This window comes from Topomyia yanbarensis, chromosome 2, assembly GCF_030247195.1.
Source record: "Topomyia yanbarensis strain Yona2022 chromosome 2, ASM3024719v1, whole genome shotgun sequence".
NCBI classification, from domain to species: domain Eukaryota; kingdom Metazoa; phylum Arthropoda; class Insecta; order Diptera; family Culicidae; genus Topomyia; species Topomyia yanbarensis.
The window spans coordinates 152,923,035-152,937,580 of NC_080671.1; the positions used below are offsets into that span (position 1 = coordinate 152,923,035).

General features: G+C 35.8%; 1 protein-coding gene across 1 annotated transcript in view; it reads right to left on the minus strand.

Annotated features, from left to right (window-relative positions):
* The window catches only part of LOC131681786 (SPEG neighbor protein-like), a 386,072-nt gene that overhangs the window by 120,487 nt on the left and 251,039 nt on the right, over positions 1–14,546 (minus strand). The window contains exons 2-4 of the mRNA XM_058962819.1: positions 10,882–10,956; positions 10,348–10,580; positions 9,494–9,610 (exon numbers count right to left, since the gene is read on the minus strand). Of these exons, the coding sequence (XP_058818802.1) occupies positions 9,494–9,610; positions 10,348–10,580; positions 10,882–10,927 (396 nt within the window). The 5' untranslated portion in view covers positions 10,928–10,956. The remainder of the gene's footprint in view (positions 1–9,493; positions 9,611–10,347; positions 10,581–10,881; positions 10,957–14,546) is intronic.

Genomic DNA, 14,546 nt, shown 5'->3' on the forward strand with positions numbered 1-14,546 from the left:
GGCCATGTTTTAAACAAAGACATAAGATCCTCCATCGCACAAGTCAAAAATGATCCAAAACTACTTGGAGACACTCAACTGGGAGGTGCCACCTTGCCCGCCAATTCAGCAGAGCCTGACCGCTTCCGATTATCATCTGTTTTCATCGTTTTCACGCGCGCGGAGAACAGCACTTCGATTCGTATAAAGACACCCGAAACTGGCAAAGGTAAAAAAAATGACAGAGGTAAAAAAAAAACAAAAAATATTACCGAAAGATGGGAAAAATGTATAGCTAACGAGGGCAAATACTTTGAACAAATCATTTTTTTGCGCTCTATAAAAAAAATCGTTTTTTTTTCACAAAAATTTAATTTAAGCTTATACACTTGATATTTCATGAACACGAATATTGGCTCGTGATTAATATATTAGGAACCATGAACCAGTTCACGCATACATGAATAATGTTTCATAATTTTGTGAACTATTTTACGAGCACGGATATTGGATAGTGACTAATATAATAGGACTCATGATTTAGTTCACGAGATTGAACGGATTCATGAATAAAATTCCGAGTTTCGTGAAATAGTCCACAAGAAAAGATCCAGAATGTTATGAATTTGTGATCAAATGTTCCTAAATTTATGAATAACATGATGAGTCAACCTTTGGTTTTATGAATAATATACATAAAGTTGTAAACAAGTTCATGTACAGAAAATCGATTTGATAATGACATGGCGGAATCTGTAACTGAAGTTCACAAAACAATAAAAAAATATTTCGACTAACATAAGCGTTACGCAAGCGATACTGAAAGGAAATTGAACATGCTTGTAAAACACGTGATTTTTGTTCATAGTCCTGTTTTAGTAACGTAAAAACATAATTGTTCCATAATTTAGGGTACTACATTCACGATTTTTGTAAAAAAAAATGTTTGGCGTGGAGAAATGTTATGGGCCAAAGCAAAAGGGTGCCGACAACCGACCATATTCCCCTACAATTTCTGCTGTATGTCGTTGTGTATGCTATAGTGTTCATTCAAACTTGAAGCCTTTCTTCGAGAGCATTAATACATGTTTCTTACCCGCTAGATTGTCTTACAGTATGAATCGTCGCGGTGCGGATGTGAGCGGTAAATGGATTGTCCACCGCAGATTTTGCAGTGCGGGTGCGGTAAATACCGCGCGGTTGCGGTAATCATCGCAACCTCGACGAACCCTATCTTACAGACACTAAACTTCACATTCACCGCAACATATTCGCTGCCACTGCCAGGGCCGGCGGATAGCATGGGTAGTATGGGTAGTACTGCCCACTCGAAAATAATCGAGTCGGGAAAACCCACTCAAAAGTTTGGAACAAACTAAAACCTGTAATTTTTTTGGCTCACAATTTAAATTTCTTGAAAATATGGTATAATATTTAGGATTTGTTTAAAATTTAAACTTTTTAGTAATATTAAAGGGAATATATTTTAACACATAATTTGTTATTTTTTAGCACAAACTATTATTCGATTAACAATTGAAACAAGGAGAAACTCTATTAGGCTTATTATAAGAAAGACAAACGATATACACAAGAGGAATTGATTTCAACATAAGAGCAGAAGAAACCGTATCAGGGAAAGTGAAGAGAGGCCGGACATCAATGTTAAGGAAAAGGATAAACATGAACCGGATCGCCGACTGCCCTCCTTGGATCCGCTGGGAACTCTGTAGCAGACCGCATATCAATTAAATGAGAAGAGATAACTAAATTTGGCTATCTATCGCCTTAAAAAGATGGGTGGGTAATGTCAGAGACATAACCGGAGTGAAGTAGAATACACTTTAGGCTGTTAATGCGAATGCTACAATTTTGACTATCTTCTGATAGGTTATATTAAAACCAGCTATTTTGTTATTTCGTTATATGGAAATACCGAAATATCGGTACACGTACATTCCAACATATTTATCCTCATATGGTAACAATTCATTTGGCAACAGTAGAGAATCGTATATACTTGTACCGTTATTTCGCTATTTCCATTAGAAATACCGAAATAACTTATTTTGATAAAACCTTTCAGAAATTAGTAAAAACTGCAGCATTCGTATTAACAACTTTTTTACATTTTAACGACATTCAATTAGCTAGAGATTACTGGGTAGGGAAAGTTACGAAAATTAGAGCCATAGTACTCAAGTGAGAGCAAGGATGTCATGCAAACAGATCGGAAAACTAGAAGTGGCAGGGTCATTAGAACAGGTTTAATAACGTGCGGGCTTAATCTTTGTCTTCTGTTAATGAGGGTCGAGCTTAGGCACTATAACTACGAATCACCCGAATTCACTAACATGTGTCCTGGTAATGATAGACGTGTCCATCTTGACCGTGGCAACCGTGACATAACTTTCCCTACCCAGTAATCTCTAGCTAATTGAATGTCGTTAAAATGTAAAAAAGAAAATGTGTCTAACATGGTCGAAATATAAAAGGAAAAAAGAACGTATTAACAACTTTAAATATATGCTACTTCATTTCGGTAATGTCGTTGATAATCAATTGCTTTGAAAACCTAATTATTGCATAACCTAAGACGATTTAAAGCTACACTTTTGTGAAATCTCGACAAAAAACAAAATTATGTGTTAGTCCAACGAGCTTTTTGTCCCGTTGTTGTTGTGAGTTATTAAAATTTTGAACATTTTTCAAAGCGTTATGATTGCGATTACAGGGGAAATGTTGGTTGAATGATATTTATTAAATTCTCCCAATTAATGTTCTATAGCTAAACTATGATCATATTTCCTTAGGAGGCGCGTTTTACTTAACCAAGCAGGTATCTTAAAGTGGAGTTTTCACAATAATGGAGCTTTTCACTTGTGTAGCCGCGATATTCGCAAACAAAATAAGTAAAATGCACATTGCGTCATTTAGCCGCACATAAAATAAACCGGGCTTAATGTGGATACAATTAATCTGTTTTATGCAAAATGTGTTTATAGCATGATGATACGTAAAATTTTTTCTCCGTTTGCTCCGAGGACCGAGTATTTTAAGTTTCCCCTGGTAGTCTAAAATGCTCTATAAACTCGTAAATAAACTTTCCGAAGTAACTCGTATCAAATCATAAACAAAAAATCATAATATCAGCATCCAATAAGCCAACACCATCTCCTTTACACAACGAAACAACCAGTATGCACTACGGGTTGCCCGAAGAAACACACAGATAAATTCACCACGGTGCACTCTGGAACGCGCGCCATGGTGAATTTATCTGTACATGCACCTGACGCCACATATAATTTAAAGAACAAGAGAGCGTGGTTCTCGCACTAAACCACCCCATCGCCAATCCAGTTATTCAGCTCTGAAAAAAAAGCTTTCTGCTTTTTCTGTGGTGTGTCATCATTGTATCTTCCGTTTATGCTTGAAACTGGCACGTCATTTCATGATTAGAATGAAATGCTATCAGGGCCTGGCGGCAGTCATGGTATCTATTACCTACCATCAAAGAATGTGAGCTGACATGAAACACAGCAGCTGCTACGCTTACAACGTCAGAACACAAACTAACGAATTTTTCTTGTGTTCCCTTTTTATACGCTTCGTAGTTCAATCGATGAAAAAGAGGCAGTCCCAGCAACGCTTGATTTTTGAGCGAACTGTACCGACCTATCATAGATCAGCTAATTACTACTTTCAAAAAATCCATTATTTCCGCTATTTTTACGCTACATAATTCTAATCAGATAGCGTAATAATCTTATTTTTCCATTCAGTACAACGGCAGATATTCACATTTAAAAAATCGGGTAAAATTCCGGCAGAAAATTTTGAAACGGAACCCCTATATTGAAACGTTAGAAGTATTCTACTTCAAAATCTGTATATGAAAGACATATAGGGAGATCGAGGATAGCTAGCACATCTTGAACTGGAACGAGGCCGAAGGGATTCGTTTAACAAAGATCTGGCGTTAGGGCACTAGGCTCACGACCAGACAACATGTTTAATGTTGCGATAATTGTCATCATAAGCGCTGAGACCGCTCTCCACGACTCCACTACACCGAAGATGCTCATCCAACGTATAATGACTGGACATGACCCGAGAAATCATCCGAATGAAGTCACGAGCCTTATCCATCTCCTTGAACCAAGGCTTGTTTGTGCCTTTGGGATTCCTAACCTTCCATTGTTCCACGAAATTTCGAGCGTCCTCTGATAAGAAATACTGGAAAACTCGTTGAAGCTATATGATCTTTCATGAATATCACCTTCTAATGCCTAACTGTACGCCTTTCTCATTGCCATTCTAATCTAAGTGTCCGCTTTCTCATTATCAGGAATGGAATAATGCAAAATAATTCAAACTAAGGTAATCTGATATGATTTATCACATAAATAACTAAGAAACTTCCATGTTTTCCCCAAAGAGTGCATTCCATACTTCATCGAATGGAGAGCATCCTTGGAACTCTAATAATGTGGGCATGGTTGTTGATGGGTAAATATAAACCATCAGATTTGTGGGGAGAATGTATGCAGTCTCTTTTATGATCACCCTCACCACTACTTCCATAATAATTAGCATAGAAGCGATGCATAGCTGTCATCATCTAAAGAATGCTACAGTGATATGCGCACTACAATGCATAGCGCGAGCATCTTTGCTGCCTTATAAATTTGTGTGTACCAGAGCAATCATTACGTTTAAATAAAGTATTATCATTTCATCGTGAAACATCAATTGTTTGAGTGTAGATCTATAGTTCCGTGCATTCCGATCAACGGTTGAATAGAATACACAACGTAGGACCTAGCCTCCAGATGAAATACTATTTCTCTTGTAAATCCTTCGACAAACCGGTGTCAATAACCGCGTTTCCAGCATTCATTAAGTTTTTCATTTGCGTTTCTAACGTTGCGTATATTCGGAAAAAATCGGGCGATCCGACATTCAAAAAGTTCTTACAGGACCTTTTCACGCACAATTATGAGCGCGAAGAGAGACCGTCCACTGCTGTTTGCGCCGGATCTCGTTTCGTCTGACCTTTAATCGCAGTGTCGACAATCAAGCCAGTTAAAACCTTGCATGCTTCCACCGGAGAAGTTTCTTGTTTTGATTCGATTGTTTCGGATATAGTGGACGCGTAGCTGTTCCAATCACTAATTGAGGTCGAATACAATGATAAATTCAAGTAGTCATGATCATATTGAAATTGTCGCGAATATAATGCAGTAAGTTAAATCGGTCATCAACGTGAAGACAACCCTATGGCATACCCTGGGCGTTGAAGTCGTCTTGAACCAAATGAGGGGCTATGTATAGGAGAACAATGTCTGCCTTTGATTCGGACTTGACAACCGACTACTTCAATATCTGGTACCGAGGATCAACTCGGCCCTGGCCAATAATGGTAAAATTGTGGAAGATCTACGTCGGAAGACGGGGAATGAAATATAGGGACAATTGGGGTTTTTGATGTCCCATGGAGAAATTCCTTTCAGTTTCTAAGATTTCCAAGAGCCACTTATTTCGGTACTAGCACCCATCAAAGAACATTCTCAGGCATGTACGAGGGAGCTTAGGAGAGCAAATGATTTTTCTTTTTTTGAAAATTTATAGGCACATTAGAACATGTTCCCTCAATGGGATTGTCAGACTCTCGCTCTTTAGTGGAGAAGGGAGCGCACGGTGTCTTTGTCGAACAACTTTATTCAAAAAAATTCGGCATCTGTAAAACTTCGGGATATGAAAAAATGGACTTTTCCCTTTCATCTGAAAGTAAAATGAAAATATTTTGTGGGGGGGTCTAGAACAACTCTTTATTTTAAAGTTTTTTGATTGAAAACTTTAGTTTTTTGATGAAATTAATTCTCATTTTTGCTACTAATTAGTACTATAGACATTCAAAAAATACTAAAATCTGATGAACAATCCCATTGACTACAACTTCGTAGAATGCTATAAATCGATATAAAATCACCCGAGAAAGTTATTAAAATTTTATCAGTTTTTAGGTGTGTGCGGGGCCCATGGATTAAGAAGTCGATTAACAAGGACTTACAAAAAATGTTGGGTTTAAATGAACAGTAAATTCAGATACATTTCAATGTATACAAAGTCCCTTTTTCAGCAGAAAAAATAAATTTATCCGGGTCTTGGGCGAAAAAGACACTTTATGAACAAGGAGGTGTGGAAAGGTGTTGACCAAATTTATTCGATAATCTTATACCTTTTCAAGATGTTGATTAATGTAGTAGCGGATTTTATCATGCTTTTTTCATATCTTTTCTCGCTCTAGGGGAGAGCTTATGTAAACTAGAATGGCCTTTCTTCCTGATCCTATCCTGCCTAGTAAAATACAATTGGCTTAAATTCAAAGCTCTATATTTGAATGAACTAAAGTAGTCAGTTCGAGTCAATGTAATAAACGACGGATTTTATTACAATTTTGAATTAAGAATCCTATTTGTCTTTATCAACATCAAAAGAAAGATGATTGAAAAAGAAAAAGCTCTTCAAGTTTTGGATCCATGTTTGTTATCTTTTGGGGTAAATTCATTTCGACAGAATTTATAGATGCAGATTGTTGCTTGTCCTTAAATCGAACACACTTCACATAATCTCAGAAAAAAGAACAAAACCAAGTTTCATAATTTTCTTTAAGAAGAAATTCCGGAGTCATTATTCGTTGATCACGGATCAAAACAGAAAACGAATAAGAAAATATCAGGCTGGAAAATACATTCAGTAAATTCTCAAAGTAATACAAGTCTGTTTATTGAAGATTTCGCTCATAATATGGGATAAGAGCAATGACAACATATCAAGAAGACTGAGTTGCCAGTTCAGTTCAGAATCTGAAAACATTAACAGCAACACGTCTTTCGGTAAAGGTGATACTTTCTATATCTACTTTTATATTGAGATCGCTATCTTCGTACAATAGACAAAACCTTTATTCCTCATTTACTATAGCGATTTCTGTTCAATGTACAGCGATTCCCAAAAGTTAACAAACTTGAACATAAATCTCATCGAATTATTTTTCTATCCTTCATGAAACTGTCAATCAGGATTCTCAATCGAAATCAAATCAAATGACTGAATATCTAATCGAGTTGATCAATTATAAAGTTAAAATTTAGGCCAAATATATCGCACAAGATGCTAACGAGCAAAAACGTTGATTCAAGATTATATCAAGCATACTCCAGAATAAGTGAATAAATAAAAAAGAAGAAACAAATATATCTGTGACAGAAAAAACGGTTTCATTTTGCTGCATTACCCAGCATCTTTCAAAAGAGTCTTAATTTCGTTCAAATTTTATCTACTCTTCTCTATATCTCTATGCTCCTAAAATACCATTGGTGCGCATAAAACGGTGGAATCTGGAATTATGCTTTTTACGCTTAAAGGTGGGACTTTGCTAGCATTCAGGTTCTTCTGAGAACACTGTTAAAATAAGGCAATCCATTTTTTACAAAAATAAAATGTTTTTTGGAATATAGCTTCTTAACCAATAGGCCCCGTGCGAATCTAGAAACTTTGATAAAAATTTAATAGCTTTCTCTGGCGATTTTAGATCGCGATGTCGTTTTCTACAAAGTTGTACGAAATGAAATTGTCCATCAGATTCTCACTTTTAATAATATTTGAATGTCTAAAGTACTACCTAGGGGTAAAAATCTGAACCAGTTTCATTGAAAACCCTAAGTTTTCAAACAAAAAACCTTTAAAATAAAAAGTTGTTCTGGAGCCCCCGACAGAATATTTTACTTTTACTTTCAAATGAAAGGGAAAAGCCCATTCTATCACATGTTGAAGTTTTAGCGATGCCGATTTTTTTCGAATAAAATTGTTCTAGCGAACACACCGTGGAGCGTAGAAATTAGTTGTGGTTTTTATGTTTCTACATTGGATAACTGTATGGACCAATTATTCATAATGACGGCACACCGTGAGGCACAAAAAGGTGAACACGTAGACGAGCCCCGTTCAAAAGATCAAAGTTTAAAAGAGTAGTTCCGGCGAAAGTCTTGACATGAGACTGATTGAAAATAAGTTCTTATACTCCTCAATTTATGCTGAACGCATTTATTTGCAAACCAACATTTTCACTGACTGATGCAAAGGGTTCTGGAAAGTACCAACACCATATTTCGCAATTAAGATCCCTGTCGGAGACAAACCATCACTCTTTACTTCACAGGCGGGTACGTAGACAATATAATTCTTCGTAAACGGCCGAGTTTTGCTTAGCTAGTTTTCGCGATATATCGATGATTTTAAATGGGTTATATTAGGTCCAGGTAGACCTTCCAGGGGCCTGTAGTATTAGATGAATATAATTTATATCGAAAAAGAGATTTATTCGCATTATTTGGCCATCGGATAAATATTCAAAACGAAAACAGAAAATTAATGCAACGAAATTTAAAAGAATAGAGTAATTGGTACTTAGCTGAGAAAAATTTGTAGTATCAGTCATCAACAAACACATTTTCGCTCAGTGTCGGTTACACAGTCCGTTAACAAAGAGTATTTCCAAATAGCCACCAGGTATTATCCGGAAATTTTCACTTTTACTAACATACACCATGTCTGAACTTTCGTCACGACGAGTAGAAATCACTCCGAATCTTACTACCCACACGGAAAAAAAAGTGTTTCGCCGGCCCTGGCCACTACTGCTATTGTTGAACCGCAATTTTCAACAATTTAATTTCACCTGAGCAGGCCCAGTTGACAGGTTGGAATCCGCCAAGTATGCCAGCCTTAACATGGCTCAGAAGTCTTGATCTAGGTTATAAACTTAGTGAGAATAAGTGCGTTTCTATATACACACTAAATTATTGTTCGAGAATCGAACCGAAAGGGAGTCAAAGTAAACATCAAAGGGGCGCAATACTGAAATTCCGCCAGAAGAGCACACTACGGCCATGTCAATAGTGTATAACAATCCCCTACGTTCTTCTGCGGAAAATTTGCCACCCTAACTGCAGCGATTAAAGTCTAGCTCAATTTTAGTTGATATTAGAAGGTAGTTTCATTCCCAACGAACAATGGTATTCTGGCAGTGCTGAAAACCAGTTCAGACGTCGGTATCTACTATTTGCTTTTTTATTACCATGGAAGCTGTTTATTTTTATAACCTTAAGATCAGCAGGTGATAACGGCTTCGACTAACCGGGAATCCACCATACACGAGGACAGAGTTTTGACGTTTCGATTACTGCCTGTTATCTTAAATTACATTGCCATTTATTTGACTGAATGAGTAGGAGAGAAAAAGCAATTGTCAAATCCCATGCATTTCGTAGGTTTAAGTAGTACTTCGCCAAAATGAAAATATTATTAACTAGAGCTCCACTAAATCTCGGTTACAACTTCGTACTGTTTTGAGCATCGGGGCACTTTTGCGGTGAGAAAGTTTGATAATTTCATTTCAAATTATCGTAAAACAGTCTTTTTTTTCTGCAGGAAAAATGGTACTTACCTTCAAGGACCAATCGTCCAGCGCAGGATTATGTACACTCTGGTACCTCTGGTCCGAGGTGTAGGTGGCCTTGCCCACCGTGAGCAGATGCAGATCTCGGTGCCGAATCCACGATACCTGCCGATGGTGGAAGGGAAGGGAGAGATTGATTAAAAATCGAACCTAGCGATAAACGGTGTAAATTGGATTAATTTATTCGAGGGTCTTAATTTATTGGCTGCTTCGAAGCCAAAATCCACGACACGTTCGATGCTAATTGAGACGCTATAATCGCCCCAAAGCATCACGGTTTTTTCAACTTTAACGATTTGTGGAATTGCGTTATTGGATTTATTCGAGTCTGTAAATTTAGTTCACAGGTGCACAAGCCATAGTGTTTCTGGCATTCGAGTTTTCATTTGCCACAAACACGAGAATTCCGTAATTCTTAGACTGTTGACCAGTTTTGTAAGAACGACACAACGAGGTTGGTATCATTTTATACATACTTAATTAAGGTAATCATCGTATAGAAAGCAAAAGTTAACTTTAATTTATGATTCTGAGAGACAGGAGATTGTACTTGATCAAAAATTAATTATAATACTATCACTACTAATTCATTAACAATTAATACAAAACTGATGACTTAATCTGTGACAAGCAAAACTTGCATTAGCATGACATAATACTTTTTCAATTCTGCGGCTATTTCAATCTATTTCCTAGCAACGCGTGAAGCATTCCACTGTTCCATTCGTGTATTCGTTTCTGTCGCCTAGGCGAACCGCAAACTCACCACCCAAGGAGGAATCTTATCTTTATAATCAATCAACTGAATCCCTAATGAGGCCTACCGCTATCAGAGCACTCACCGTTCGGTTGCCAAGATTCCGCACCCGGCAGTTGAGATAGGCCGTGTTTCCCACCAGAGCCGTCACATTCCTCGATGCCGAGATGTCAAAGTACGGTCCCCGGTCCAGTGGGTTCTTCACGATGTCATCCTCCAGGTCCGCATCGTCGAAGGAGGACGTCTGGAAGTAGTGCTTCGGTGGTGTGTACGTGTGCGGCTCATCGATGTCGACTGTCTGTGAGGAGGAGGTAATGCCTGAGCAGTGCCAAGTCCGGGTAGAAAAATAAAAGGAAAACAGGAAAAAATGTACTATTTGATCCGAAATTAATTACATTTTCCGGTTGGAATACTTCATCAGGGTTGATATTTTAAACTACTTTGTGCTGTTCGGAAAAACTGGAATTGCTTACTTGTTCTGGTTTTTGTTTACTAGCGATAGTGAAAACCAATCATCATCAATCTAGATTTGTGATTTGATTATCCTTATTTAAATAGATGGATAACCAAGTCGCATTAAAAGCAATTCCAGACATCTGCCAATCATTACAAAACTTACCATGATTGATGTTAAGAAAAACCATCACAACCACTATATGCTTCATATTTTCTAGTCGTGTGAAAGATCCATGTTCTGCAAAAGACGGAGAAAATTGAATTGACAAATTAGCAACGTTAGCAAAACTCATTTTCGACGAATCGAAATAGGTGTAAAAGCTAGCATGTATAAATAGCAGTGTTTAATATAGGACGCATTTTACTCTTATGCATGTTTGGAATGTGTAATTGAGTTATTTCTATTTATGGTGTATATTTGAGTGCTGAATTGAGAGACTTAATGTACTTTCAAAGTCAAGAAAACCTAAGATAAATTATACAAACTAGTTTTTCACGGTCAAGGTTATATAATTTCGAGACTGTCAACTTTAGAGGTTTAGTATTTTTTGATTATGGAAAGTTTTAACTTAAGGGTCATTCGCCTCTTTTTGGGTTAGAGAAATCAGTTCTGGAAAAATCTCTAACCCTATGTGCAGAGTTGGGAATCGAACCCAGGTGAGCTGCGTACAAGGCAATCGATTTACCAACTACGCTATGCCCGTCACCTATTGGAGGTTTAGTGTCTTCTAAGAAGTTTTACAACATAGCGCATCCTAATTAATAGGCGTTGATCAGCAATTTTCGTCCGCGTCTCGTATTACCTATTTTTATAAGCTGCTGTCTTTGAAAATCAGTCACCTTTGCTATGTGACTATTTCCTTTTCCGCTCTTATTTTAATTCAAATAAGTAGCAGTTTTCATTTCACTATTTTTAAAATTGCACATATTTTCTCGTATGTAATCCTAAATGTTCGTTGATTTGATGGCATTGTAAGAGAACACGAATACGCTTGGTGATGCCAATCGAGCAGTCATTTCTTTGGGCTGAGCAAATTAATTTCTTTGTTTGTTTAGTGTTTATTTGACCAACTAGGGACATAGGGCATTAAGGTGCATGGGGAATATGCATGGTCTTGTCCGAGTGGAATGATGATTGTTGAATCATGCATGAGGGTTGAGAATTGACAGAAACTTTTTTGAGACAATTTTATCTTTTGGAGTGTTCAGATAAGTAGAACGACATGTTTATAGGTTCAGTCCTTTATCCCGAACATATTCAATAAAATTTTTGCAACATCTACGCTTAGGTAAAACTGGAACACAAAATATGTAATGCACTACGGTTAAATCTAGTCGTACTTCCTGAATCTCTTTGGCTTTTTCCGGTTATTTTTCGTGCAACTCATCTACTAGACATCTTACGTCCTCCAAATCCCGCAAAATATCATTCCAAAATTTTCGTAAGTTTCTTATCTGATGATCCTCAGCTCAATTCCCATTCGACTATATATATATATATATATATATATATATATATATATATATATATATATATATATATATATATATATATATATATATATATATATATATATATATATATATATATATATATATATATATATATATATATATATATATATATATATATATATATATATATATATATATATATATATATATATATATATATATATATATATATATATATATATATATATATATATATATATATATATATATATATATATATATATATATATATATATATGTTTGTTGATTACTGATACTACAAATGTTCCACAGCTAAGTACCAATTACTCTATTCTTTTAAATTTCGTTGCATTAATTTTCTGTTTTCGTTTTGAATATTTATCCGATGGCCAAATAATGCGAATAAATCTCTTTTTCGATATAAATTATATTCATCTAATACTACAGGCCCCTGGAAGGTCTACTTCTGGACCGAATATAACCCATTTAAAATCATCGATATATCGCGAAAACTAGCTAAGCAAAACTCGACCGTTTACGAAGAATTATATTGTCTACGTACCCGCCTGTGAAGTAAAGAGTGATGGTTTGTCTCCGACAGGGGTCTTAATTGCGAAATATGGTGTTGGTACTTTCCAGAACCCTTTGCGTCAGTCAGTGAAAACTGCTGGTTTGCAAATAAATGCGTTCAGCATAAATTGAGGAGTATAAGAACTTATTTTCAATCAGTCTCATGTCAAGACTTTCGCCGGAACTACTCTTTTAAACTTTGATCTTTTGAACGGGGCTCGTCTACGTGTTCACCTTTTTGTGCCTCACGGTGTGCCGTCATTATGAACAATTGGTCCATACAGTTATCCAATGTAGAAACATAAAAACCACAACTAATTTCTACGCTCCACGGTGTGTTCGCTAGAACAATTTTATTCGAAAAAAATCGGAATCGCTAAAACTTCAACATGTGATAGAATGGGCTTTTCCCTTTCATTTGAAAGTAAAAGTGAAATATTCTGTCGGGGGCTCCAGAACAACTTTTTATTTTAAAGGTTTTTTGTTTGAAAACTTAGGGTTTTCAATGAAACTGGTTCAGAGTTTTACCCCTAGGTAGTACTTTAGACATTCAAATATTATTAAAAGTGAGAATCTGATGGACAATTTCATTTTGTACAACTTTGTAGAAAACTACATCGCGATCTAAAATCGCCAGAGAAAGCTATTAAATTTTTATCAAAGTTTCTAGATTCGCACGGGGCCTATTGGTTAAGAAGCTATATTCCAAAAACATTTTTTTTTGTAAAAAATGGATTGCCTTATTTTAACAGTGTTCTCAGAAGAACCTGAATGCTAGCAAAATCCCACCTTTAAGCGTAAAAAGCACAAAATATGTAATGCACTACGGTTAAATCTAGTCGTACTTCCTGAATCTCTTTGGCTTTTTCCGGTTATTTTTCGTGCAACTCATCTACTAGACATCTTACGTCCTCCAAATCCCGCAAAATATCATTCCAAAATTTTCGTAAGTTTCTTATCTGATGATCCTCAGCTCAATTCCCATTCGACTATATACACACACATATATATATATATATATATATATATATATATATATATATATATATATATATATATATATATATATATATATATATATATATATATATATATATATATATATATATATATATATATATATATATATATATATATATATATATATATATATATATATATATATATATATATATATATATATATATATATATATATATATATATATATATATATATATATATATATATATATATTAGGTTAGATCACTGTTTTAGCAATACTCCCTCGGCTGGCTGTTTGGAGTTCAAATTACTGTAGTTGAGGGAACAAGTAAATCAATCGCGGCTATCCAGAGTTTTAACACAAGAAAAACCTAACTAAATATCTTCTTATTCTGAATATTCGCGTACTGGGCGACTAACGAACCCACCACCTGTCTTTCAACCCAACTCTGTGATACCTATGGAAACGTCGCTGTGTCAGTGGCTTACCTTTAAGTAGTACATCTTCTCAATTAATTTCTAGAAGTAATTTTGGAGAAATATTTCTCATAAAAGATATATAGGGTGATGATTTTATTTTCACCCTACTCATTTGAAGCCGTTGGTTAGAGCAGTTTCTGCCATCTTTGTTCAACACATTGAGTCAAATGATAGGGCAACAATAGGGGAACTCGATTCTAAATATAATACAGGCCATGTGCGATTATCCGTAGACTCGATTATCCGTAACTCGATTATCCGTAGAAAATGACTCGATTATCCGTAGTCCGACCATCTGAAGAAATTGTTTCGATTATTC